Source organism: Cricetulus griseus (assembly GCF_003668045.3).
Source record: "Cricetulus griseus strain 17A/GY chromosome 1 unlocalized genomic scaffold, alternate assembly CriGri-PICRH-1.0 chr1_1, whole genome shotgun sequence".
NCBI lineage: Eukaryota > Metazoa > Chordata > Mammalia > Rodentia > Cricetidae > Cricetulus > Cricetulus griseus.
The window spans coordinates 219,228,665-219,252,716 of record NW_023276807.1 but is presented as its reverse complement, the minus strand read 5'-3'; the positions used below and the strand labels follow the sequence as shown (position 1 = coordinate 219,252,716).

The following is a 24,052-nucleotide window of genomic DNA, read 5'->3' as shown; positions in this document are numbered from 1 at the left end:
GCTGGTGATGGCGTGCGGCCTCAGCATAGACCATGGTGCACTGCAGCCATGGATTGAAAACTCTGATACTGGGAGCCAAAACTATCCTTTCCTCCTCACAACTGGATTTCTCACGGGTATTTGCTGCAATGGTGGAGAACTGACTCTCCCAGAGCACCCCACCCAACACAGTATGCATCATAGTAATAAATGACTAAATTATTATTTAAGTGTTTGCGTGTAAAATGATTGTTTATGGAGTATCTAATATGATCCAGGACTGTGATAAATTTATCTAAGTTCAGAGATATTTGTTCTGATTAAAGATTTATTGTTTTTAAAATTATATGCACTCGGGTAAGAGGGTATGTGAATGCTGAGTGTGGGTGCCCACAGGGGCATAGGAGCCCCCTGGAGTTGAAGTTACAGGTTGTGAGCCACCCTACATGGGGGGTGGGGTGGGAGATGAACTCAGGTCCTCTGTAAAAGCAATACACTCACTTAACCACCAAGCCAACTCTCCAGACTCCTTCATTATAATTAAAACAGATATTTCTGTTAGGGTTTCTATTGCTGTGAGGAGATGCCATGACCATGGCAACTCTTAGAAAGGAAAATATCAAATTGGGGATGGCGTACAGTTTCAGGGGTTTATTCCATTATCATCATGGCAGGAAGCTCAATGGCACGCAGGAAGACATGGTGCTGGAGAAGGAGCTGGCAGTTCTACATCTTGATCTGCAGGCAGCAGAAGAGCCTTGTCTCACTTTGGTTGTGGCTTGAGCTTATAAAATGTCAAAGCCCACCTCTTTTTACAGTGACACACTTCCTCCAACAAGGCCACATCTCCTAGTAGTGCCACTCCCTATGGGCCAAGCATTCAAACACATGAGTATCTGGGGGCCATACTTATTCAGACCACCACAGTTTCATACTCATTTCAAGAAACTGACGTCAAGATAAAGTTAAAATAAGCACTTAGTAAGACTGGTCACAACAACCTCTTGGAAAAATATCTCTATCCTTCAGCATTTGATGGCAACACTGTTGTCCTAATCATCTCTATTCTGGCCCTCAGGGATGCGCCAAGGCAATGACTATGGCACCCAGTACCGATCGGCAGTCTATCCCACCTCCAAAGCACAGATGGAAACAGCCCTGAGATCCAAGGAGGAATACCAGAAGGTAGGGCTGCCTAGATTTGGCCTGTTCAGGTCAGTGTGACCTCGGCTTGCTCATTGTTGAAGGGATGTTTGACTCTGCTCACTTGGGACCATACTCCAAGGCATACATTCTGGCCATTTCTGCTAGCCTCCAAGCAGAGCCATTGTACCAAAGAAATGTGTGTAATAAGACTCTAAGAGTGGGCCTGTGTGTATTTGTCCTTAAAATCAACTCATCCCAGTGAATATGTGGTATCTGTTTAACAGGCATTGTTGTCTTGGTTTTGGAGCTGGAATCTGAAATCAAAGCGGTGACAAGGGGAGCTTCTTCTGGGGCTTGAAGGAAGGACTAGTCCAGACTTTTTCCTGTAAATGTCACATGATCTTCCCTCTCTGTGTGTTTCTATGTTCAGTCCTGCATTTCTGTTCGATTCAGGCTAACCCTAGTAACCTCATTTAACTTGATGACTTCTGTGAAGACCCAACTCCAAATAAGGTCATGTTCTAAGAGCTTAAGGCTCCAATAGATCCTTTCTGGAAGACAGATCAACCCATGATATACACTCTCCAATTCCAGCAACAGTAAACTTAATTATAATAAAAGCATTTATCAGAAATATATGCATTACATCATGAAATAATAGTTCTCACTATTAACTTCTGTAATCTTTTAGAAACATCTCCGGTAGAGATTTGGTTTTCTAAAAAAACAAACAAACAAAAAACCACTTCAGTTGCTTTAATGTTTAGAGTTCTGTGATAATACTCAAATTTTAATTAAGATATTTTCTGATTTAACAATAGAGATAGTAGCTGCTCTGGTGCTGTAAACTGTGTGGGCCATCCACCATGGTGGTAGAGAGGATATTGAGGAAGGCTAGGATGAGGCATGTCTGTTATTGAGATGTATGGTCTGTTATTGAGGTGTATGTATCAGTTCCACTGTGATAGGAGATAGGCTGGGGGAGATGTTGAGAAGGTCACCTCCTTTCATCTTGTAAGGCTGTGTTATCACCTTGCTGGTATGGCAGGCAGTCTGGGGCACTGCTATCCATACATGATTCCCTCTGTGAGTCTGCACTGAATTTTGTGACATTTCTCACATTCCTTTATGGAGACTACAATATCAAGAGATCTGTATTTTCAGGAACCAAAGTCTCTCATGATGTGTCTGTGGGCACAGGGAGGGCGCAATGAGGCTAGCTATATACCTGTGCCTAGGTGACCATTATGATGTCTGTCGCACCGGTGGCAAGCTCAAGATAATGGGCTTGTGTGTGAGAATTTTCTGAGATGGTTGGTACCAGGAAACAGGATCTGGGAAATCAATGTAGTAACTTGAGTCAGTCAGCCATTTTATAGCAAACAGTAAAAAGAGAGAAAAATAAATGCCTACATGCTGCCTACCTGCTTATGCTTAGCTGTGTCCTGTCTCATACAGTTCAGGCCCCCCCTGCCCAGGGAATGATGCTACCCACAGTGGACTGGGTCTTCCCATATAACGAACTTAATTAAGTCAGCCTCCCACAAGCATGCCTGCAGGGCAACCCAATGTAGACAATTCTTCGTTTAGACTCTTCCATGTTGTATCAAATCAACAATTAAAGCTAATCATCACAGTGTGTAAGCAGTATCAGAAGCTACCATTCACAGTGTTGTTCTCCCACCAGCTCTGTTCCCTAGCGAGAAAAGACTGCTAACTGCTATTTATGTGTTGTGTATCACTCTGCTCACATGGAAGACAACTTTAGATACAGAAATTGTGAGCAGAGCGACACACAATACATAAACAGCCTTATTATGGCAAAGACAGTCCTAGTAGGATTGCAGCCACGGAAAAGGGTATCTGCTGAATGCCAATCACTCTTCTAAGTTTTTTATATAAATGAAGTCTTTTACAAATCTTTGATTATCCATACACTAATTACCTATGTATCTATATCTATAGCTATATCATCTATCTGCCATTTTGTTATCTGTCTACCTATCTGTATGTAGATGTGATACATACACTTAGACACAGTTATGCATATCTCTCTGTATCTTTATTGAAAATTGCATGCATTGGTGTAGTTCTGAGACCTTGTTTCTACTTTGAGAGCTTGTGAGAATTTCTGCCCATTCTCTTTGTATAACTGATAATATCAAAGAAGTCAACAATTTGCCTATGAAAGGTGATACAGTTAGCTTTCACTCAATAAAGATCCCGTATCATCAAGGTTGATTCTCAGATTTGTGTTTTCCCAGCTAGCGAGAGAGCAGCCCTGGATGACCTTGCCTGTGCTTTATGTCAAGGGTTACCTAGGACAAATTTTGGAAACAACAAAGACGTTTGCTCTTAGAGGCATCAGTTCTTCACGATGCCAGTTAAGCTCTTGCCCGCCATTATTTAGCCCCAAACATTTAGGCTTGTTTTGAGAGTAGATACTCCTTGTGTCATCTTTTCCTCTTTAAGGTCCCTATTACAGGCCTTCCATCTTGGCCATTGATCTTCTCTGAGTCTTCAGGGACCCTTGCATACTAACTATAATGTTGACTTAGGTTACTGATTTGATAGTCTCTGCTAGTTTGTCCCCCAGTGACCTGCAGGAACCAGCTTCTTCAGCAACTTCTTTATATTGGTGTTAGAGTAACAGCACTGCTTACCACAAAGCAGCCATTTGAACATAAAATTAGCTGATTTTATCACAGGGACCAATTGTTGAGCTAATTAGATGTGTAGGAGTGCTGAGGAGCCAAAAACCAAAAGTGATTTTTTCCCCTCCAAACTGTGGTTTTTCTGCAAAGTTGGCTGGTCTGTCAATCCCAGGCCCACCAGCAACCTAAAGATGAATTTTTCTCACTTCTGATCTGGTGGTGGGGATGTAGGTAGGAAGGTCCAAGAAGGAGGATCTAGCCTGCAGGAGCAAAACCCAATTTTCATTACCTTACAGAACTTACAGGACTAAGTTCTGCTAATGGAACTTGGTAGCTACTTCATGTCTTTGTGAGCTGAGGACATTCTTGAAAATGTGGCCTGTGCCTTCATCTTTGGAGTATGGCCTTTGTAGTATTGTTTTTTATGTTTAAACCTCTTTCCTTAAAGAGTTTAGTGGTAGGGTTATTTGTAAGCAAATATTTAGAGAAATTAATCAAAGATGGTATTGCTTGTGGATTATTATACACTGTCTCCCAGGTGAGTCCCTCCTAAGCCAACGTCTTATCATCACCTGCATGAATCATGCCCTCTGGGAATGGTAAGAATGGGATCCATGTGGGATTCCTTCATACTCAAAATGTGACTCCTCTCCATTTAAGAATTAGGTATTTTGCTGGGTGGTGGTGACATGCCTTTAATCCTAGCATTCAGGAGGCAGAGGTAGGAGGATCTCTGTGAGTTCAAGACCAGTCTGGTCTACAGAGTGAGTTCCTGGATAGCCAGGGCTACACAGAGAAACCCTGTCTTGAAAAAATAAAACCAACAAAAAAGAATTAAGTATTTTAACCTCTGGTAGATTGTGGGTCTTGAAATTTAAGAGAAAATAGATGTGAAGATAGCTCTGGCCAACCATATGACTTAACTCATCCCTATCTCCTCAAGACTCATGAATGGAAAACATGATTTCTTTGAATAGTTGTCTTTTCAGAAGAGAGAAGAAAAATCAGGGTTTTCCTTTGAGTGCATTTTACAACATACTCAGCTCTAAAAAGTATAAAACCTTCCTGGGGTGTATTCTAAGTTACTAAACATTGTTTGAAAATATATCTCCTTAATCTCTCTATCTGTTCACCCATCCATCCACCCACCCACTCACCCACCCATCCATCCATCCATCTACCCACCCATCTATTTCTCCAACCTCTCTTCTATCAGCCTAACTACTCACCCATCCACTCATTCTGCCATCTATGCATACACATATATGTTCAATATATATTCTTTAAATAATTTCTATAATTTTATTGTAATTTTCAATTATTTGCCAATTTATAATCTATCATCTATGTATTTGATTGTATGCAGTACGGTGTATATTCCTGGACCAAAGAACTTTTCATTTCTCCATTACTATAGCTGCCTTTCCAGGGCAGCCAGCGTGGCCATCATAAATACCATCCAGATCATTTCCCTCCCTGGTGCCTGACTCTGCCATGGCTGTCTTAGTGCATGTCAGAAACTCAGTCATAGCTAGACCCCAAACAATAATTGCACTCTCTTCTCAGAAGACATCTGTGACTTCTAGTGAGAGCCTCTCCCATGGTATGTCTACAGTATAACCTGTAATTCCCGCCCAAAGCTCAGAGCCTTTGAATGAAGCTGGAAGATTTCTGAATACCTGGGCAGTCAAAGTACTAATCTCAGATTTGGATAGGGGATGCCCTTTCAGGTACTACTGTCTTGTGGTCTCTGGTTTTGCAAGGAGTGTATGTTTATTCCCTCTACTAAAAACAAATAAACAACAAAACAAAAAACCTAACCTAAGAACTTCTAAAGTCAGGCGGTGGTGGCGCACGCCTTTAATCCCAGTACTTGGGAAACAGAGGCAGGCAGATCTCTTTGAATTCAAGGCCAGCCTGGTCTACAAGTGCTAGTTCCAGGACAGGCTCCAAAGCTACGGAGAAACCCTGTCTCCAAAAACAAAAATAACAAAACAACTCCTAAAGTGGCAATCAAAGATGACAGTGTAAAATAGTCCTAAGAGCTGGAAGAATGTTTGTGAAAGAAAAATGTCCCTCTCTGAATCTCTGCTCTTCTTCCCCTCTCCCTCCCTTTCTCCCCTTCCCAGTCTCTTCCGCTCCCTTCTCACCCTCTCTCCTCTCTATTTGTAAAATAATATTTAGAAGGCTGGAAAGAATGTTATAGTACTGTTTTAGTTACTCTGAGCTTGAGTTAATTTCTCCGAAGATTTACTATAAGAACTAAGTGACTTTTATATATCTCCATTTTTCCTTTTTTCCTTTTCTTCCTTCCAAGACACACACACACACACACACACACACACACACACACACACACACACACACACACACCCTACAGTGGCATTTATATCACACATATAGTGATCCTATATATATATATATATAATATATATATATATATATATATATATATATAATGAAGCTGAGTCCTTTTTGTTTCTGGACCCCTAAAATAGTTCTAATTATGCCAGCTCAACACAGAAATCCATTATATTCAGTGATTATTCCATAAAGTCAGTACCACCAGGGTATAGCCGGACTGGTGACACCCCCCACCCCAGGAGGTACACACAGATCCTATGTGGCTCCTTCCAGGCATCTGTAGGATGAAAATGACTTATCTCTTTTCCCTTCCTCAGTAAATTAATAAATTAATTACCTTATCAAATATTAATTATGTACTGATTAGCTGCCAGACTCATATTGCAGTTGTTTTGAGCATAGCTGTCTGAAGAAAGATCTTGGGAAGGCTGTTATAACCAACCAGTCCCCACACGGTCTCTAGTATCCATAAGTCACATGTACCCTTCCCTGAAGAGAATTTTTTAGGACCTGTTCTGACATTTTCTGTTCAAAGCCAGCCTTTTGGGGGCTCCCATTCATCTTTGTTCCCCAAGTGCCTGCAAGTATGCTTGACTGCTAACACATGGTCTATAAATATTTGTTGACCTAAATTAAAGAGATCTGGGAGATGAATAAGTCTGTCATATTGTCTGTTATTATGGGATGAATATTTCTGTCTTCTCTCCATTGAAACTCCTCTGTTAAAGTCTTGCCCTCCCCTGGTGTGATGGTTTTTGATTCTGGTAGTTTGGATTATATAAGGTCATAGGGTAGAGTTCCATAGTGGGCTTAGAGACCTTATAAGAAAAGACACTAGACACCTCGGAGGCTATTCTTTTTCTCTTTTTACTCCTGCATTCAGAGTTGTGTAAACACAATCTAACCATCTCCAAGGCAGGAGAAGGGGCCTTGGAATGCAACCTGCCTTGCTACACCTTGCCCTTTACTAAAGTCCACAGTTGTGCTGTGTGCCTTCCAGTCTGAGGTATTTTTCCAGAGCAGACTGAGACAGCTGTGCTGTGTGTGCTCAGCTCCATGGAGGGATGGGAAAAATCATAGCCTTGGACGAGAACAGCCAGCTGGGGCCCTGGCTCTGCCTTCACCCACCATGACCTTGGATTAGTCTCTGCAGTGTCAGTTCCTTGTGTGAAGTGATGAGAAGACACACACTGAAAGTCTTCATAAATCTCAAGGGTTCTTAGCATTTTCCCTCCCATTATGCTGAATGACCTTCGCACCACACAAGGGCATAGGGCAAGATCTGTTCTCCTACTTCTGTTGCTAGGAAACCGAAGCCCAGAGGGGTGCATTCTCACTCCCAGAACAACCTCAGCAGAAAGTTTAGAGTTATGGTCACTTGACTCAGAATTCCATGTGTGTTTCTGCCATGTTGTGTGGGTAATTCTGCATAATCTGTCTATCAGTTTGTGAATATCAGGATGTAATGGGGGTGACTCCAGAGATGAGGTTGCTAGCTGTGACTGTGTCATCTTTTCTGCAGGTCTCAAATTCTAAGCAACTGTTAAAGGAGAAATCTCCCCTTTGTCACAAAAATAGTGGGGCCATTTCATATTCTTTGTTCTCAGGGAAATGAGTAGGTTCCATGTTACTGTGTTCTCTCTGCTGTTATGTTTAAAACCCATAAACACACCAAGGGTTCCTACAGAAAGCCACCACAACCATTGGGAGAGCCTGAGTGGATGTGGGTGCCAGGAGATGTTTTATGGTTTGAGGATTTAGACATCTCTTCATCTTAAAAAAAAATTTTAAAACTTGTGCTATTGTTTACACCACAAAGTTGTGGTGTATTATTTAAAATGCCCATGGAAGTTGGTGAATAATCCATGCATTTACCTGAAGCTAAGAGAACCATCCTGTGTCTGTGTTCTAGTGCTGAACACAGCACTAGAACCAGAATTCCTGCTAGACCCCTCTTGGAGCTTTGAGGTTATAATTATGGATAGTATTGTGAATTCTAAATAGAAACTTGTGAAATAAATATTTTTTAAAATGCCCATTTCTGTGAACCAGGCATCTGTATCTCTGTTTTTGTAGCCAGACAGAGGGCCAGCTCTTTAGCCTAATGGCTCACTTGCATCTTGGTGATTGTTTTCATTTCCACTTATTACTGCATGTTAGACTCCCTGTGTATGAGTACAGATTGCCCTTTCTTGCACTGTATTTAGAAATCTCTGCATTACCCCTGGGCATTTGTTCATTAATAGGGGGTGGGGAGAGGAAAAGCTTGTAATAATGGGCTTTGCGCATTAAACTGTGCACATCCACATTCAGGCCCAAAGGAAACAAATCTGGTTTGTGTTACTGCCCCCTGGTGGTTGTAGGCCTTCACTGCAGAGTCAAGGAAGCTAGTCTTCTGCCTGGACTTTGGGCCTGCAGTGGAAGCTTCCTAGAGCTGCTCAGACCTGGGCCCCATCAGGCAGTCTTTCACTCTTGATCACCAGTTTTTATTCGGTGAGTCACAAACACCCGAGGGTTTCAGGTACAGGTCAGATTGTTGGTAAAATACAGCAGTCTTGGCAGGGCTGGGGAGATGTTTCATTTTAAATGATGGTGTAGACACAAAAAATTTTACCAAAACAGGACGACATCTAAATGAATGAATGAATGAAAATTGTCATTGGGACCACCCCTACTCATCTTTCAAGGGCATGGAAAAGTCCAGTAGCACCCAGTGACATTTCAACCCATTGTGATGCCTGAGAAGACTTTAGGATCCATCCAGGTGAACAATACTTTTTTATTACTATGTGTTTAAGGTGTGTTAGGAAAGCTTCAGGGACTGTTTGAACCTTGTTGCTTAGGTGAAGATCCATAAATGGCAGATACTCTTGTTCCTGTGTTCTGTGCTAGGCCACATCTTCTGTCCGTCTTGTCTGTAGGCAGGTGTACAGGGCAACATGGCTACCCATGTCCTTGATGAATGACCTTGGACTGTTAGCCGCTCTAAGCTTGGGTTTCCTGGTATTTTTTTTTTTTTAATAGGATAGCAGTAGCCTCTTAGGAGGTTCTATGATCCATCCGGTGTGCTGTGTATGAAACATGTCTGTCACAGAACAGGTGCTCTTTCAATGCCGGTTTCTTCCTGCTCATCTCTTCACACCCCAGGACACCTCTCTCAGAGCCTGCCTCTTTCCACATTCCCATAATGCTTTGCTTGCAACACTCACTTCATCAGGCCCATTGTAAGAGTTTCTGTGCTGTTTCTGCCTCTTGGTGATAAATGAGATCTTCTTGGCTTTGCTTGCCTCCCCCTCCTCCCTGTGGCATTCCTTGGCACAAAGCAGCCACTCTGAGCATGCTGGTCCTGTGAATTAAACCCCAGTGCAAAGTAACTATATGTAGCATTTCCTCACCCCCCCACACACAGGCAATGACTGTCATGCATCAGATTAGGTGAGAGCCTATGCCTTGTCTCCAAGTTCCCCTGGTCTGGGGTTGGGATCTAAGCATTGGGCTAGAAGCAGAGAGGAAAACAGGTGCCTGGTACCTGACATTTTCCTAGTATTCATATATATCTTATGAGTTTATCATATTAATGTACACATATGTACCAATTCTATGTAGGAGAAATGGAAAGTAGTGGGAATTTTTTTTTTTTTTAATGCAGCAGTGCAGCTGAGAGAGATCTATTTTAAGGACAAAGAGCCTTTGCGTTCAGACAGGTAGATTTATAAGCCTTGCCCCAGTTTAGTCTGTATAAAATGGCCTTTGGCATGATATGATCAGAGACCCCACGGGGAGGAGGAAGGGGACATAGGGGCTCTTTCATTTCGGTGGCAAGCTTATGAAGCCTGGAGCCGGGTTTGTCGCTGCCTTGAGAGCCCAGTGTGTTTGCCTTTCAATTTCCCCTTGATTGGTCTCTGCTCTGCATGATTCTAGGTTCCTTGGACTCACCCAAATGGAGCCTCCCAGCCAGTCCCTAAAAGACAGCGGAGCACTGCCTGTTCGCGGTTGGGCCACCGAGGCGATGTTCATTTGAGGCTTGGAGAGATAACAGCTTTCATGTCCGCCTAGAAAGCTGTGAGAGTCCAGCACCTCAGGAGCGGAGATGAAAGGCCATTTGTGTTTGTGCATGTATGTTTAGAGCTTAAAGGATGGGGACAAGAAAGAAATAGATGTTACTGCTCCGCATTCCCTTCCAAATGTGACTCACTCCCTCTGGTGGGACCATTTAACTCCAAAGGCACAGCCCCTCCCCTGTTGCCCCTACCTTGCTCCCCACCCCCAACACAAGCATAGCAGCCCATGTGACATCTGTTCTGGGCACCACAGAGCCATCTTCCCGTTGCCATGGCAGCTGGCAGAGCAAGCCCGCCCACTGGCTGCTAGTGGAGGAGGAAGAAAAGGCCCACAGTGTCAGGTCCCGCGCCCTGCTGCCCTGCTGCCCTGCCGTCCTGCCAGTGAGCAGCCATCAGAGGTGCTGGGCCATGAGTGCAGGCACCTGTGGGGGCCACAGGCACCCCCTCAAATTGTGTGGTCTGCATTGATGGGATGGAGCAGAGGTCAAGGTCATTAGTTTCTGCCTCAAGTGGGAGGCCTGTAAAGGACAAAGCAGGGTGGGCCCTGCAGCATGGGCTGGCCTTCTCCCTCACCTTGAACTGCTCTGAGCTGAAGTGTTTTGTAGTAATTGGATTTGAAATTCAAGGTGTCCACTGTCCTCTCAGAGTCATAATGGCTGTGAACTCAGGTGGGCCTGAGTTCGGCTCCCAGATTCTGTTGGTGGTGCAGTGGCAGGGCAGAACAGAGCTGTTTTGTTGTAGAAAGCTCCTTGCAAAGGAATTGTTTGCAAGTCATTTTCTCCCTGTTGATGTAATCTCCAAATTTACCCGGGCAGTTGGAATCACTACTGGCTTTGGAGCTGCAGGTCACCCTGTCCTGACCCCAGGACCCTGGACTCTGACCTGGCACCTAGCTAAACAGCTCATTCCTGCTCTTCCTTATGATGTCCTCAGTGAGAACTGCCACGGGGGCATCTTAGCCTCTTCATGCCAAACCCAATGCCTCTTGTAAATTAGCCAGTGAACAAGGAAGAAGACAGTGTTGGGCTGGGCCACACAGAGAAGTTAGGTTGGCTCTGCTCTAAGTGGAGGGAGGTTCATATTGCCTTTCATAGCTTTTGGTTGTAATTTCCAAAATCACCCTTCATGTCATAAATTACAAGTCTGTGTTTAGTCTTTCATTAGATATGTAGGTTGTTTTCAACTGTGTGTATGTTTACATATTTTCTTAAAAAGTTGATAAATTTCTAGACAGGGTCCAGTAACTAATAGACATTTATAACTAAGTCTATTTTTTTAGGGCCAGGGTATTCCTTGAGCAAAATGGGACCTTACTCGAAATAACATCTTCTCAAGACAGACTTAAGTGTTCTGTCCCAGTGTGTTGTGTCCTTTTTCTGGTAGCGGGGTGACACAGGCCCTGGCCACCATTCCCAGGCAGGCAGAGCCAAGAATATAGGTTACAGAGCACCCCAAACAAAAGCAGCCTGAACACACTGTGCATGTATAGGAGTTGAGATCAGTCCTCTGTATTTGAAGATGAGCACACACATCCTTTGTGACATCAGAGGGTGAACCAGCCCTCCAGGAGCCTACATCACGATCAGGCAAGACCTCACCAGAAAGACTACTATCAGCCTACAAAGAGGAGCATGCAGTCCACTGTACACTGATCTGTATTCAAGCAGGTTCCTTTGGCTTCTTGAAAATGGTTAATTTTTCTGGTTATAATATCAAACATCATTATGATTTCCTTGGTGATATCATGTGGTTTGTGACCTCCATCTTGTCTTATGTTTCCCTTCGGCCCAGTCTTCCTCAGCTGCACTGAGATTCGGCACAAACTGCTCGACTCTCCCTAGGCAGTCATGTCAGGAACATGTGATTAAAGCATCATTAGTACGCAGCAAGGTGCCTTTCTCTGGCTGCATCAGTTTGCAAAGTGGTCCTCACAAGCGCACACTTCCTTTGTTATGACAGCAAGGCTGTGGGTTTCTGGAGCAAGACTAATAAGACCTGGAGGTAGAAGGGAAATTAGGTGACCCAGCCAAGTAAGGGTTAAGGAGGCTGATAGCAGATAAGAAAAAAAATGAACCCCAGGCTCAGTCAAAGAGCAGCAGAGGGAAAGAGTGTCCTTCTGTTGAAGAAAAGGCAAACAATTGCAGGGATCTGGATTGAGAAGAAAATGCAAGCCATTGTGTGTACTTTGGGTATCAAAAGGGTATCTGGAAAAATGGGCCCAGAGAAGGAAATAGCTCCAGGAAGCAAAAGTGGTTCCGAATAACCACAGGGAAACAAACAGCATTTTAGGATTGAAAGAACACAAGAAGGGCCAAGCGCACTGTGTGTTGTAAAGCCCCTTGCACCCTTTGATAGCATTTCAGGTTTAACTTCTTGAATGTCATTACCTAATCCACATAACAGGACTAGCTGCCCATACCATTCCTGCTCACACTGCAGACTGTTGTGAGGCTCAAGGGAGGCTACCAGCTGTGAGGACTGTGGTGCAGAAAACACTCTGCTAGGGCAAGGCTACAGCAGTACTGGGAGTGCAGGGAGCAGATGGTGGACAAGCCACTGTCATTCTCCCCACACTGTTCTGTCTCCCCCTTCCCTGGGGTTATCGCCTTGTCTGCATGAACTGAGGTGACTTTCCATAGAGTTCAAGTTGAAGATGGCTGGTAGGTTAAAATGCACCTGATCCTTCTTCAGTGTTGCCAACAGGTACCACGGGGTCCTGTGTTAGTTATGTTCCATGAGTGTGACCAGAATTTCTGACGAGAACAACTTAAAGAAGGGATTTAAGTTTGGCTTATGTCAGTCACAGCAGGAAAGACAGAGTAGAGTGAATACCCTGTGTTGTTGTGTGTGGCTGTGACAGTTCACATCATGTCTGACCAGGCAGTAGAGAAAACAAGACCAGAACCCGGGGCTGCCTACATTATCAACTTCTGGGACACTCTCCTCCCTCAAGGACCTATGTCCTTCCCTAGGCCTCCATCTCCTGAAAGTTCTATGGCTCCCAAAATATTTGAGCCACCAGCTTGAACAAGGGCTCAAAGGATGAGTGCGTGGGAGACATTTCCCTCTCACCTAGCAGGCCCTGCTTCTCCAGCCCTTCAACACATGAGCCAAAACTGTGATTCCCAGGTAGCTAGCTTACCAATGGCCAGTGTTTGAGCAGGAGCACGTAAAATCCTCACAGGACCATCCCTCTTTCTGGCTGTGGAGACTGGCCCTTTGGAGGAAACTTTGCCGGGTGAACAACCTTTCTCAGGAGGATACCCAGCCTGAACTGGTTCTGTGTCATGAATTGCTAGAGCTTGTGATTCAGGACCTGTACCAGCTACTTCTGCATGGGGTCTATGATGTCACCCTGATAGGCTTGAGAAACAAGCCTGTCAGCATTCCTGTAAGACATTTTCTAGATACAGTTTATTGACAAGAGAAGACTCATCTTACATGTGGGTGGCATCATCTATGGGCTACAGTTTGAACTGGATGAAAATGCAAGCTGAGCACCAGTGTCCCTTTCTGCCTTCCTGACTTTGAGGGCAAATGTGACCAGCTGCCTCATGTGCCTGCTGCCCTGCTTTCTTCTGTGGTGGGTGGCACCCTCCAACTACAAAGAACTCTCCCTTGTTTCTGTTGTTTTTATCGGGTATTTTGTTGCCACAATGGGAGAAGTAACCAATATAGGGTCTATGTGGAAGTCAGCATAGACATCAGGAATCGGATAGCCTCCACATCTGCCTTGTCCTTGGCTTGAATCCTTGTTGGCTTATGTTTCCTGTAAGGCAACAGGACTTCCCACCACATTGTCTCACTATGTAGGAGGGGACATGTGGACCCTCTTATGGTCCCCTCAGGTCCTCTCCTACCCCAGCCTTAAATTTCGGTGGACCCTCAAAACCGCCATACTGACTGGAGGTCCATTCTGTGTGGCGTGGGAAATCAAGTCCTCGTGCATGCTGAGAGAGAAAGACCCCAAAATTAGGACACAGCCCCCTGATACCAAGGAACCATGATGGCCTGTACCAGCCAAGCCTCAGTCTGAGCCAATGCCATCACCTACCTAGACTCTTTCAGGCCCCTAGCATCAGATTATCAAACTGTGTTCCCATGGTCATGCGGGGCTCATGCCCCTCTCTCACCCATACATGAGGCTGTAGAATCTCATACCCACTTTACCACATTCGAGTCAGTATTTACCCGGTACCAGCATGTTGCCGAGAGTGCTGTCATAGAAACCTGTAGGCAAAACCAAAATCTACAAACATTTGTGGGTGACTACTAGATATGGAGTCATTGGGTGACACACCCACGTGTCACTTGGTGTGAGAACAATAAAAGTCCTTACTTCTTTGAGAAAAGCATAACCCCCAAAGAAAGTCAGCAAGGCTTGTTGGTGTGGACAAGCTCCCCACCTCCCCAAATGGCATTTGTAGCTGAAGCCAAGCAGAAGTGGATTCTCTGACAGGCTCTGAAGCTTCCGGAGTCCCACCCGCATCCACGGAACTAGAGTCTTCAGGGATGGAGCTGATGAAAGTGAAACCATTTAAAGTCCCCAAGTGATTTTGATTCTGAATTCAATCTGGCACCTGAGGATAGTGGACCTGAGATTTAATATATAGATTTGGGTATCAGAGAGACTTGATTACTCATTTAAATACTCTGCCTCCGTTTCCTAGTCTCAAAAACAGATCTAACCCCATATTCCATTGAGAATGGACCCCTGGTCTACAGTGTCAGCTTCATAGTCTCCCTTCTCACAATTCATATAGGGGTTTTCAGAGACACCTGCAAAGGGACTTTCCTGGAGGTATGGGGTTGGCCTTGACCACTCAGCTGATGACAGAGAAAGTATAGGCAGGGAAGATGATAACTAAGGGAGACTTACAGCTGTTTCCTAGTGGCATTTCTCCCTCTGATTTGCCTGTGAGGGGTGAGAGGAGGGGAGCTACAGTTAGGCTAGAATTGACACTGACAGCCGCCTATGCTGGTGGTGGCTGGGCCTGCTCAATGCACAGTGTCAACAATGTCCACTTATGAGTCAGCTGTGCCATAGCAAAATGAGAGCCCAGCCTTTCTGGTCTTGCCTCTGCCCTCCTCTGTTGCAGACTCTAGGCCCATGGGTTTCTATTGTCCTTCAGACTTAACCATGAGCAGGGATTCTCAGAATTTGGGTTCTCAGGTCCTCTTTAAACTTTTGGGAATTATTCAGGAATGCCCCTCCAAAATAACTAGAGATAGGAACTGGGCAGTTTTTAGGACCCACGCACATATCTCAGCTGCTGAAGTGAGGCTGTTATAGTTCCCATGTAGTTCCTAGGAATCTCCACCTACACTCCTGAGATCATAAGGGCAAAAGAAGACATATACCACTTTATCATTAAAAAAGGCTTGATGTTATGGGTGCTCGGAGAAATCTTGGTGATTCACAAGGTCTCTGAGACACATGGACCCATGGAATTTGAGTACACAGAGCATGTTCCACTCTGTTTTCCTATTACTGGATGGTAGAATCTTGCAACAATAGAATGAGCCTGAGCTGGGGTTGGAGAGATGGCTCATTGCCTAACAGCATCCAAATCACAGCTCACAGTCTTCTGTAATTCCAGTTCCAGGGTGTCTGATGCCCTCCTCTTTACTTCCACAGGCACCAGGCAGTATACACATACATGAAGGCAAGATACCCATACATATAAAAATATTTTTATGGGGTGTGTATGTGGATGAGCCCAAGCAGCATTCCATAAACAAAGCAGGCAAAGCTTTACTGGGACCTAGCTGGAGCTGCAGGGTATTGGAAGCAGTGAGTTATTCACCAGTCAAAGGATTTAGTGGCTTTATTGATTTTCTGCAGTGGGCTAAAGTTTGGTAATTGTCCATTGGTCATGGGCACAGTTTCAAAAGATGTTTTTTCCATCTTGTGTGCAAGCAGCCTACCCTAGAGGTTTTCAGGCTAATGGGTGGTTACCTAACCCAGGAACTGCCAAGTCCTCCTCAGTGCTGGCGTCATCATCCTCCATAAACATCCTGGCCTTATGGCTGACTCCTCCTCAGCACAGGCACCATCATCCTGCATAAACATCCTGGCCTTATGGTGGGCCTTCTGATAAGGCTGAGGCAATTATAGACTAGAGTCAGCAAGAAAATACAAGAACGGAGCAGAAGAAACATGCATGCCTTCCATCAGGAGACAGGCCAAGTTCACCCTGTGTATAGCCCTAGGAAAACATTTCTGCACTGACTGACATGGCTGTTCATAGACCTCAGTAGAGTCAGCAAAGTGGAGCAGACCCAACCTTCAACCAGAGAGGCCTCCTCACTGGTCCCATCATTACCCAGTAGATAACTATTTATTCTTATGAAGTCCCCATGTTTGGCAAAAAGCAGCCTTTGAGTTTCTTCGAAGCATCCTAGGCAGCTATTTTCCTGACCCACAGATCAGCATATCGTCTATAGAGAAATTGATAGGAATCTGACCATGCACTACTCCATGCTGGGAGGCTCTAACTATGAGCAAATGCCACGACTTTGCTCTGACAATCTTGATGTCCAAGTTGATACTAGGGCTACTGCAGGAATCATATGAGATAAAGTCTCTTCCTTACCAATTCCCTCCTGGTCTTTGCTTGTTATATATGTAGCCATCTCAAACCCCATTAGTTTCTGCTTGTTCTAGTAAAAAGTGCCTCTTAGTCTATAAATGTTCCAGCCTTGAGGCCTAAACTGGTCACAGAGGTATATATTGTACATTGTACAGTGTACACAGGTGCGTGTGGAGGCCAGAGGTTGCTGTTTGATGTCTGCCTCAGTCACTTCTCTGCCTTATTTTATTTTATATATACTAATGTGTTTTTTTTTCTGCATTTATGTCTGTGTATCACATGTATGCCTGGTACCTGTGCCAGAAAAAGCTGTTGGAGCTCCTAGAACTGAACTTACAGATGGTTATGAGTTATGATGTGGTTGCTGGGAACCAAACTGGGGCCTCTGGAAAGAGCAGCCAGTGCTCTTGGTTGCTCTTAATTGCTGAGCCATCTCTCCAGCCTGTCTATCTTATTTTTTGAGACAGGGTCTCTCATTGAACCTGGAGCTCACCGTTTCAGTGGCTCAGTGACATCTCAGTGCGAGGGCATCCACTTGTTGAAAATGCCTCTGTCTGTCGCTCTTCTCAACGGTATACAAGCAGAGCTGGTACAGGATGTAATTGGTGGCATGTCAGACGCAACAGCCCATGCTGCACGTCCTGCAGGAGCGATCTCGTTCTGAAGGAGGCATGAAGCTTTGTAATGAGCTGCGGATTGTATTATTACAGTTGAGCAAACGGAAGCCTGATTTATGATGATTAAAATTTGTTTCTAGCATGTGTTTTTCTCCACACTCCCCGCCCAGTACAAAGCGCATGTCTGTTGTATCACCCATTTGCAAATTGCTTTCCAAAACCATTGTCTCCTGCTCAGTTCAGGGGAGAGCACCATGGTGGGAGGCAACCCAGTCCTCTGTATTCCACAAATGTAAATGTGACATTTTGTTCTTTGGGGGTGGGGTGGATCCCTTGTGGCCCTTGAGCACTGTCAACAGGTTTGTGCCACATCGTTAATATCTTTAAAATGGCATATATTCATTTGAAGACTTCACAAGCAAACAGGAGCATAACAATAAAGGGTAGAGACTTTTAAGTGACGTCCTATGTCCCATGAATACTCAGCTCTACATATGAGCCAAAGCGATCATCTGCACACCATGGTCCCTGCTAGCTCAGATCCTGCTCTGACATATGGGGCTATCAATAATGAATGAATGAATTGATTCATCCTGTGTCTTGCTGAGTAGCTGTCTGGGAGACACCACTTGTGACTCTTGTTTACCCAAAGATCACTTTGAAGGCAGAACACATTGTAGTCCCAAGTAACAGCCTCTTGCTTAACACTGGCATGTGATCCTTAGCTCTGAGCTGTAGGATGGGAGTCTCTCATAGATGAGCAGGTGTCACCCAAAAGAAGATGCAGGGGATGGCCCGGGATCTACCATTGCCCTGCACTCACAGCTGTGTGACCACCAAGGCAAGGACTTCATCACCCTATCTTCCATTCATCTGCCCATTGTCTCTCAGCAGCTGTTAACCTGTTCTTGCCATTGATAGAGGCCAATCATATCCAGTGTATTGAACACACTGAGAATCATGAAGGGGTGGGTGAGTTCACTCCATAGTTCTAGAATGGAGCTCTTGCTTTTCTCGTTGCTATGACAAAATACCTGATAAAGTCAATTGGTTTCAGGTTTTAAGGATGGGTAGTCCATCGCAGAGAAGGCAAAGACCAAGGCAGCTGCTCACAGTGCATCCATAGTCAGACAACAGAGCAGGGACCAGGAAGTGGGTCTGCTATAGAACTCCAAGCCCCACCCTGAGTGACCCACTTCCCCCAGAGAAGCTTTTACCTCCCAGATGTTCCTCAACTCTTCCAAAACTGCACCCCCAAGTGGGCACTAAGTGTTCAAGCACACAAACCTATGGGGATGTATATTCCCTAATACATTTCACTTTGTCTCAAGAAACAGGATCCAAGGCAGCCCATCAGGGATTCTCAGTTCGCCAAGAAGGTCTCTGCTCCCTAATCTTCAAGTTCACTCATGGGCCTGTGAGTGACTGTCATGGACATGCTTGTTTCTCCTTAGTACACCTATCTGCTACTGCCTAACAGATAGGCCCAAGCCTAGAGATTTCAGACAGAAATGGCTCAGTTTTGCGACTCTGATGCTTTCCTGGATTTTTCTGCTCATGCTGCCTGGCTCATCCATGTGACTGCAGTTGGACTTGTGACTCTCTTGTCCCCTCTCTCTGCAGTCTTCCTCCTTCATGAATGTCTGGGTAGCCCTTGCTTTTGGGGTGATGGCAGCATGCTGAGCCCAAACTACAGAGATTGGCATACCCCTACTTCCTTTACTGAGGTTTTCTTGGCTACCAAAAGTCATGTGTGCTCAAGCTCAGAGTTAATGGAGGAGGGACTTCAGCTTTCAGACCAGCAGTCATAATTCATTCCGGGTATTTGTGATAACCCCTCACTCCAACATATAGGAGACTCAGTTTTCTTCACAGTTAATTGGAAATAGCTTGCAAAGAATGCTTTGGGGCAGCCTGAGAGTCAAAAGATGAGTTTTTGTGGCAGATATATCTCCAATGAGGGTGAGCACTATGGGCTCCATTGTCTTAAGGAGTACAGGCAGATCTGGGACCAGATGACATGATATAAGGCCCATTCATCATCCCCACCACACATACTCCTTTCTGAACATGCTCTTATACATACTCCCTCCATGCATGTGCCCACACACATATGTGAACACACACACATACATGTATGTGAACACACATATTGCACACTATTTCTATTTCCTACCCAATGTGGAAATTAAGTATAATTGGATATATCCTCAAGGCAGTTGAGGAGCCATATAAATTCAGTACCTTACTACCAGCAGTATTGTATGTCTACCAGATAGTAGGCCTATCTGTTAGGACGCAGCACAATGGAGTTGCATTGTAAGAAATGCCCTCTCCAGAGTTCCATTTCTTTACTGGTGTTTAAAGTTCACTGTAACAAATTTTAGCCAGAGCTGGGAGATGGTTCAGTGGGTAAGAGTGCTTGCTGTCCAAGCATGAGGGCCTGAGTTCAAATCCCCACTACTCACATAAAATGACAGGATGGCCTCCTGGACACATGGACCTGCCGTGTCAGTATCGGGGTCAGGGCAGGAATGCTGGAGCTTGCTTCAGATTCAATTAGAGACTCCCAAGAGAATGACATGGAGATTGATAGAGCAGTCATCTCTGATGTCATCTCCTTGCCCCCACATGCATGCATGGGACACATGCCTATACCACATTCCAACACAAAGAGGAGAGAGGCTTCATGGCAGAGAAAAGGAAGGGCTTTGAGTGAGCACCGAGGAAATTGTAGAAGTGACACACAGCAGGGGGCCTATGTGGTGGGTTGGGGCATATATTTGGCTTTCTTCCTTGAAACCGAATTTGGAAGCTGGGGTACAAGTTAAGGAAACAATAAATTTGGGGTGGTTGCTACAGGGATTATTGTGTGGCCTCCTGAGATGGACACTGGATGGTAGTGTGGCTATCTGGGATTGTCACTGTGGGTGGTAGAGTAGACACCTGGAATGGTCACTGTGGGTGCTAGAATGGCCTCCTGAGATGGTCACCATGTGTTTAGGCTCTAGGATTCCCCACCTGATAAAGATAAAACAACTGGGATAATCCAGTGCCATGCAGAATGCCAGCCAGGGTGAATAGAAGAGAAAAAAATGCCTACAAAAATCCAAAGAATTATATGCAATATATTGCTTCGTTTTAAAACATGATTAGGTAATGCAAATTATACACAATAACCATAAATTAAAACAATTACACACAAAGTAGAATACATTTATTATTTAGCTGCTGAAGTTTATATTTAGAAATTGCTGTTGGTGAGTGCCAGCATTCCCAGCAGCAGTAGGTTCACCTTGCAGGCTGTGGCAGTTGCTGTGGGCTGTAAGACAGCCATTTCGGGCTCCGTTAGTGATGGGGAAGTGGTCCAAGTAATGAGCAGTTCTTCCGCTCTGCTCCCCACTGGCAATTTCACCATCACCATTTGCCTTCACAGGTGCTGTCTTCTTGGCGGATGTCACCCTACCCCCTTCTCTTTTCTTGCTCCTTCAGCTTATTAAAACACCAACTCTCGTGGGGTCAGTCGGCCATCCGCAGCTTCCTGCTTCCACACATTTGTCTGTGTGCACCTGAACTCATGATTCCCATCCAGCTCAGGTCTCTCTCCTCTGTCTGCTTTCCCTTGGTAGCCCTCAAAGATAAGGTGGACTCTGCCCGAGTTGCTTTTGCAATGCCTCACCCACAGCACAGGCCCTGACACTGCGTGATCAATGAGCACAGCTTAGTCCTGAGAGCACTGCTGTCTTCCCTACTGCCCTTTGAGGTCCTCTAGCCACTGGATCAGTCCATTTTACATTAATATAACAAAGTGCCAGGAACAAACCACCTAATAAGTAAATGAAGAGGGCTGGAGGGGTGGCTTGGTCTACAAAGCGCTTGCCTCACAAGTCTGAGTTTGGACCTATAGAACTGGAAAAAGCTAGATGGGGTGGTACACACCTATGATTCCAGTGATGACAAGATGGGAAGTGGATTCAGGTCGATCCCTGGAAACTCACAGCTAGCCTAGCCTATGTGGCCACCAAGAGACCCCGTCTCAAATAAAAGGTGGAAGGTGCCTGTCCAAGTGTCGACACCAGAGGTTGTCCTCTGACCTCCACATGCATGGTGTACAAACAGGTACCCACATATGTACCTGCAGACAGTGTGCATGTGTGCAAATACCCATACCCACACATGCACCTTCAGACAATGCGCATACACACACACACACACACACACACACACACACACACACACACACAGGGGCACTGCTTTTGTGCACAGCTTTTGGAGTCCAAACAGCATAGCACAGGCTCTAACAAGGCTCCCCTGGTGTGTCTCCCCACAACAACAGTACGTATATATTGTGTGTGTATCTCTATGTGCCCCTAGTCCCTCTCCCTATAAAGCCACCCAGATTCAATCAAGGGGGTCTTGTGAATACTCTTGATTGCCAAGCAGATAGAATTTAGAATCACCTAGGAGAAAAACTTCTGGGCATATCTAGTGTTTCCAGAGAGGATTAAGTGAGGTGGAACAACCCACCCAGAATATGGGCAGCACCATCCTCTGATCTGGGATCCAGGACTAACTGAAAAGAAGGAAGCAAGCTGAGCACCAGCATTCATCTCTCTTGGTGTGCTGGCTGTGCATGAGATGTGACCAGCTTCCTCATCCCCCCACCACCATGCCTTCCCACCATGATGGATGGTATCCCCTCTTGAACTTGAGCTGAAATAAAGTCCCTCCCTTCCTCGGGTTGTTTTTGCTAGGCATTTAGCCACAGAAACAAAACAAATAACTCAGGCAGGGGCCTCTGTCCTAATAACCCGACGTGATCTAATCAGGTTCCAAAGGCCCCTTTTCTTCAGCACAGTTGGACACATTTCTGTTCTCTATACTATCAACAGAAGACTTTCTATTCAGATCATAACACCCATTTGACCTTAATGTTGGGGACAGGTCAGTTTGAACTCTCTGTAAGAGGCTCTTGGATGTTAGAATGTCAGAGTCCCCAGGACCTTCTCAAATGCCCCACCCCAACGTCACAGACAAAGCCCAGAGTGACAAGGGCACTCAGTAAAGTCTCCCCTTGGGCTGCCCTAACTTCTGATTTTAAGGGAAATTGCTGGGCCCAGGAGTCAGGAGGCCTTGATTTGTATTTCTCTTTCCCTTAACCTGCTAGGCCATTTGGGGCACTTTCCCCTTTTCATGTAAAATCACTAGTCACAAACCAGTGACCTTTAAATGGTCTTGGGGCTTTGGTCTTTTTTCTTCAAAGCTTGTATTTTAATGCTTTTCAAACAAAACGTCCTTCTGTGTTTCTCTTTCCTCACCAACAGACAGCTGTGTCTATGGAAATCTATCTTCATGCTTTCTACTGCTTCTCAACTAGGGTCAACCTACCTCAAGTATTCATGAGGTTACAGCCCTAGGAAGGCCAGTCTGGTCCTTTATGGCTTTCATCTCATTGTCTTTGTGGATCCTGCGAGCTTTTGGATGTGACACCCTTGGGTGGAAAGGCAGAGCAAAGCCCTTCAAGCTCTGGTGTCCTGTGAATCTCCTGGTAGGGCAAATTTCTGAGTTACACAGATCCAGACCCACCATAGCTGCTTCACTGAGTTAGACTCACATCTAAGCTCCTTTCCCAGAGTTACTACCCCCCAACCCCGCGCCAGTCACAGTGTCACCCTGGACTGCCCAAGTCACCACAGTCAGCAAGGCTAGGAAGGATCAGCGTTCAGAAGTTATCTTACTGCTCTGCCCTGATGCTGATCGAGTAGATCTTTAAAACCACCACATAAAACTATTGTTCACTATTAATTCTTTGGATCTGCTCTAGAATTGCCAGATGAGACAGCTCAGCTAAGCATCCTAAAGCGAATAAAGTGCCCCATTCAGTCCGAGACATTGGAGTTTCTTGGCTGGAAGCTTATTCCTCATGTGACACCCATGTCCAAATGAGAGACCTGTATAATGTCCCTCTTGAGCTCATTCCTACCAAAAAACACTGTTACTAATAGTGACAGTTTTTCTTTCTAAAAGTAGCTTTGTTGTTTGTGGATGATCACAATAAAACATTAAAGAGGGGACTGGAGAGATGGCTCCATGGTTAAGAGCATCTGATGCTCTTCTGCTCTTGCAAAGGACGCGGTTTGGTTCCTAGTACCCACACAGAGTGCCTCAAACTGCCTGTAACTCCAGCTCCAGGGGATCTAACACCACCGTCCTCTAGGGCACCAGCACTCATGTGTACACACACACACACACACACACACACACACACACACACACACACATTTTTAAATTTTTTTTTATTAAAACTGTGAAAGATACATGAAAGCCTGATGCTTGCATCTTCACTGAAAACCTGATAAAGCTATCTCCCTCATAGGGCAGTGCTGCCTGCAGGAACTCTTGACAGGCTAGATTCCAAGACCACTTCCCACAGTAACACAACTGCTAAGGGTTACCTCTCACAACCTTACTGCACACCTGGCTCCTGGAGCTTTTAGGTCTTGGGTGGGGCCAGGGCTGGTATTTCTAATAAGCCTCCAGGAGAGGGTCCAGATTTGAGGGGGCAGTGACTTTTTGTGGGCCCTGGTTACTGCAGTCACAGTTAATGAGAACAGAAGCCACTCGCAGAGCTGCTGGCT

The 24,052-nt window shown here is 45.1% G+C and overlaps 1 protein-coding gene across 1 annotated transcript in view; it reads left to right on the top strand.

Annotated features, from left to right (window-relative positions):
- Positions 1 to 24,052, top strand: part of Msra (methionine sulfoxide reductase A) — a 328,455-nt gene that overhangs the window by 243,150 nt on the left and 61,253 nt on the right. Inside the window, exon 5 of the mRNA XM_027390343.2 lies at positions 1,058 to 1,164. Within this exon, the coding sequence (XP_027246144.1) occupies positions 1,058 to 1,164 (107 nt within the window). The remainder of the gene's footprint in view (positions 1 to 1,057; positions 1,165 to 24,052) is intronic.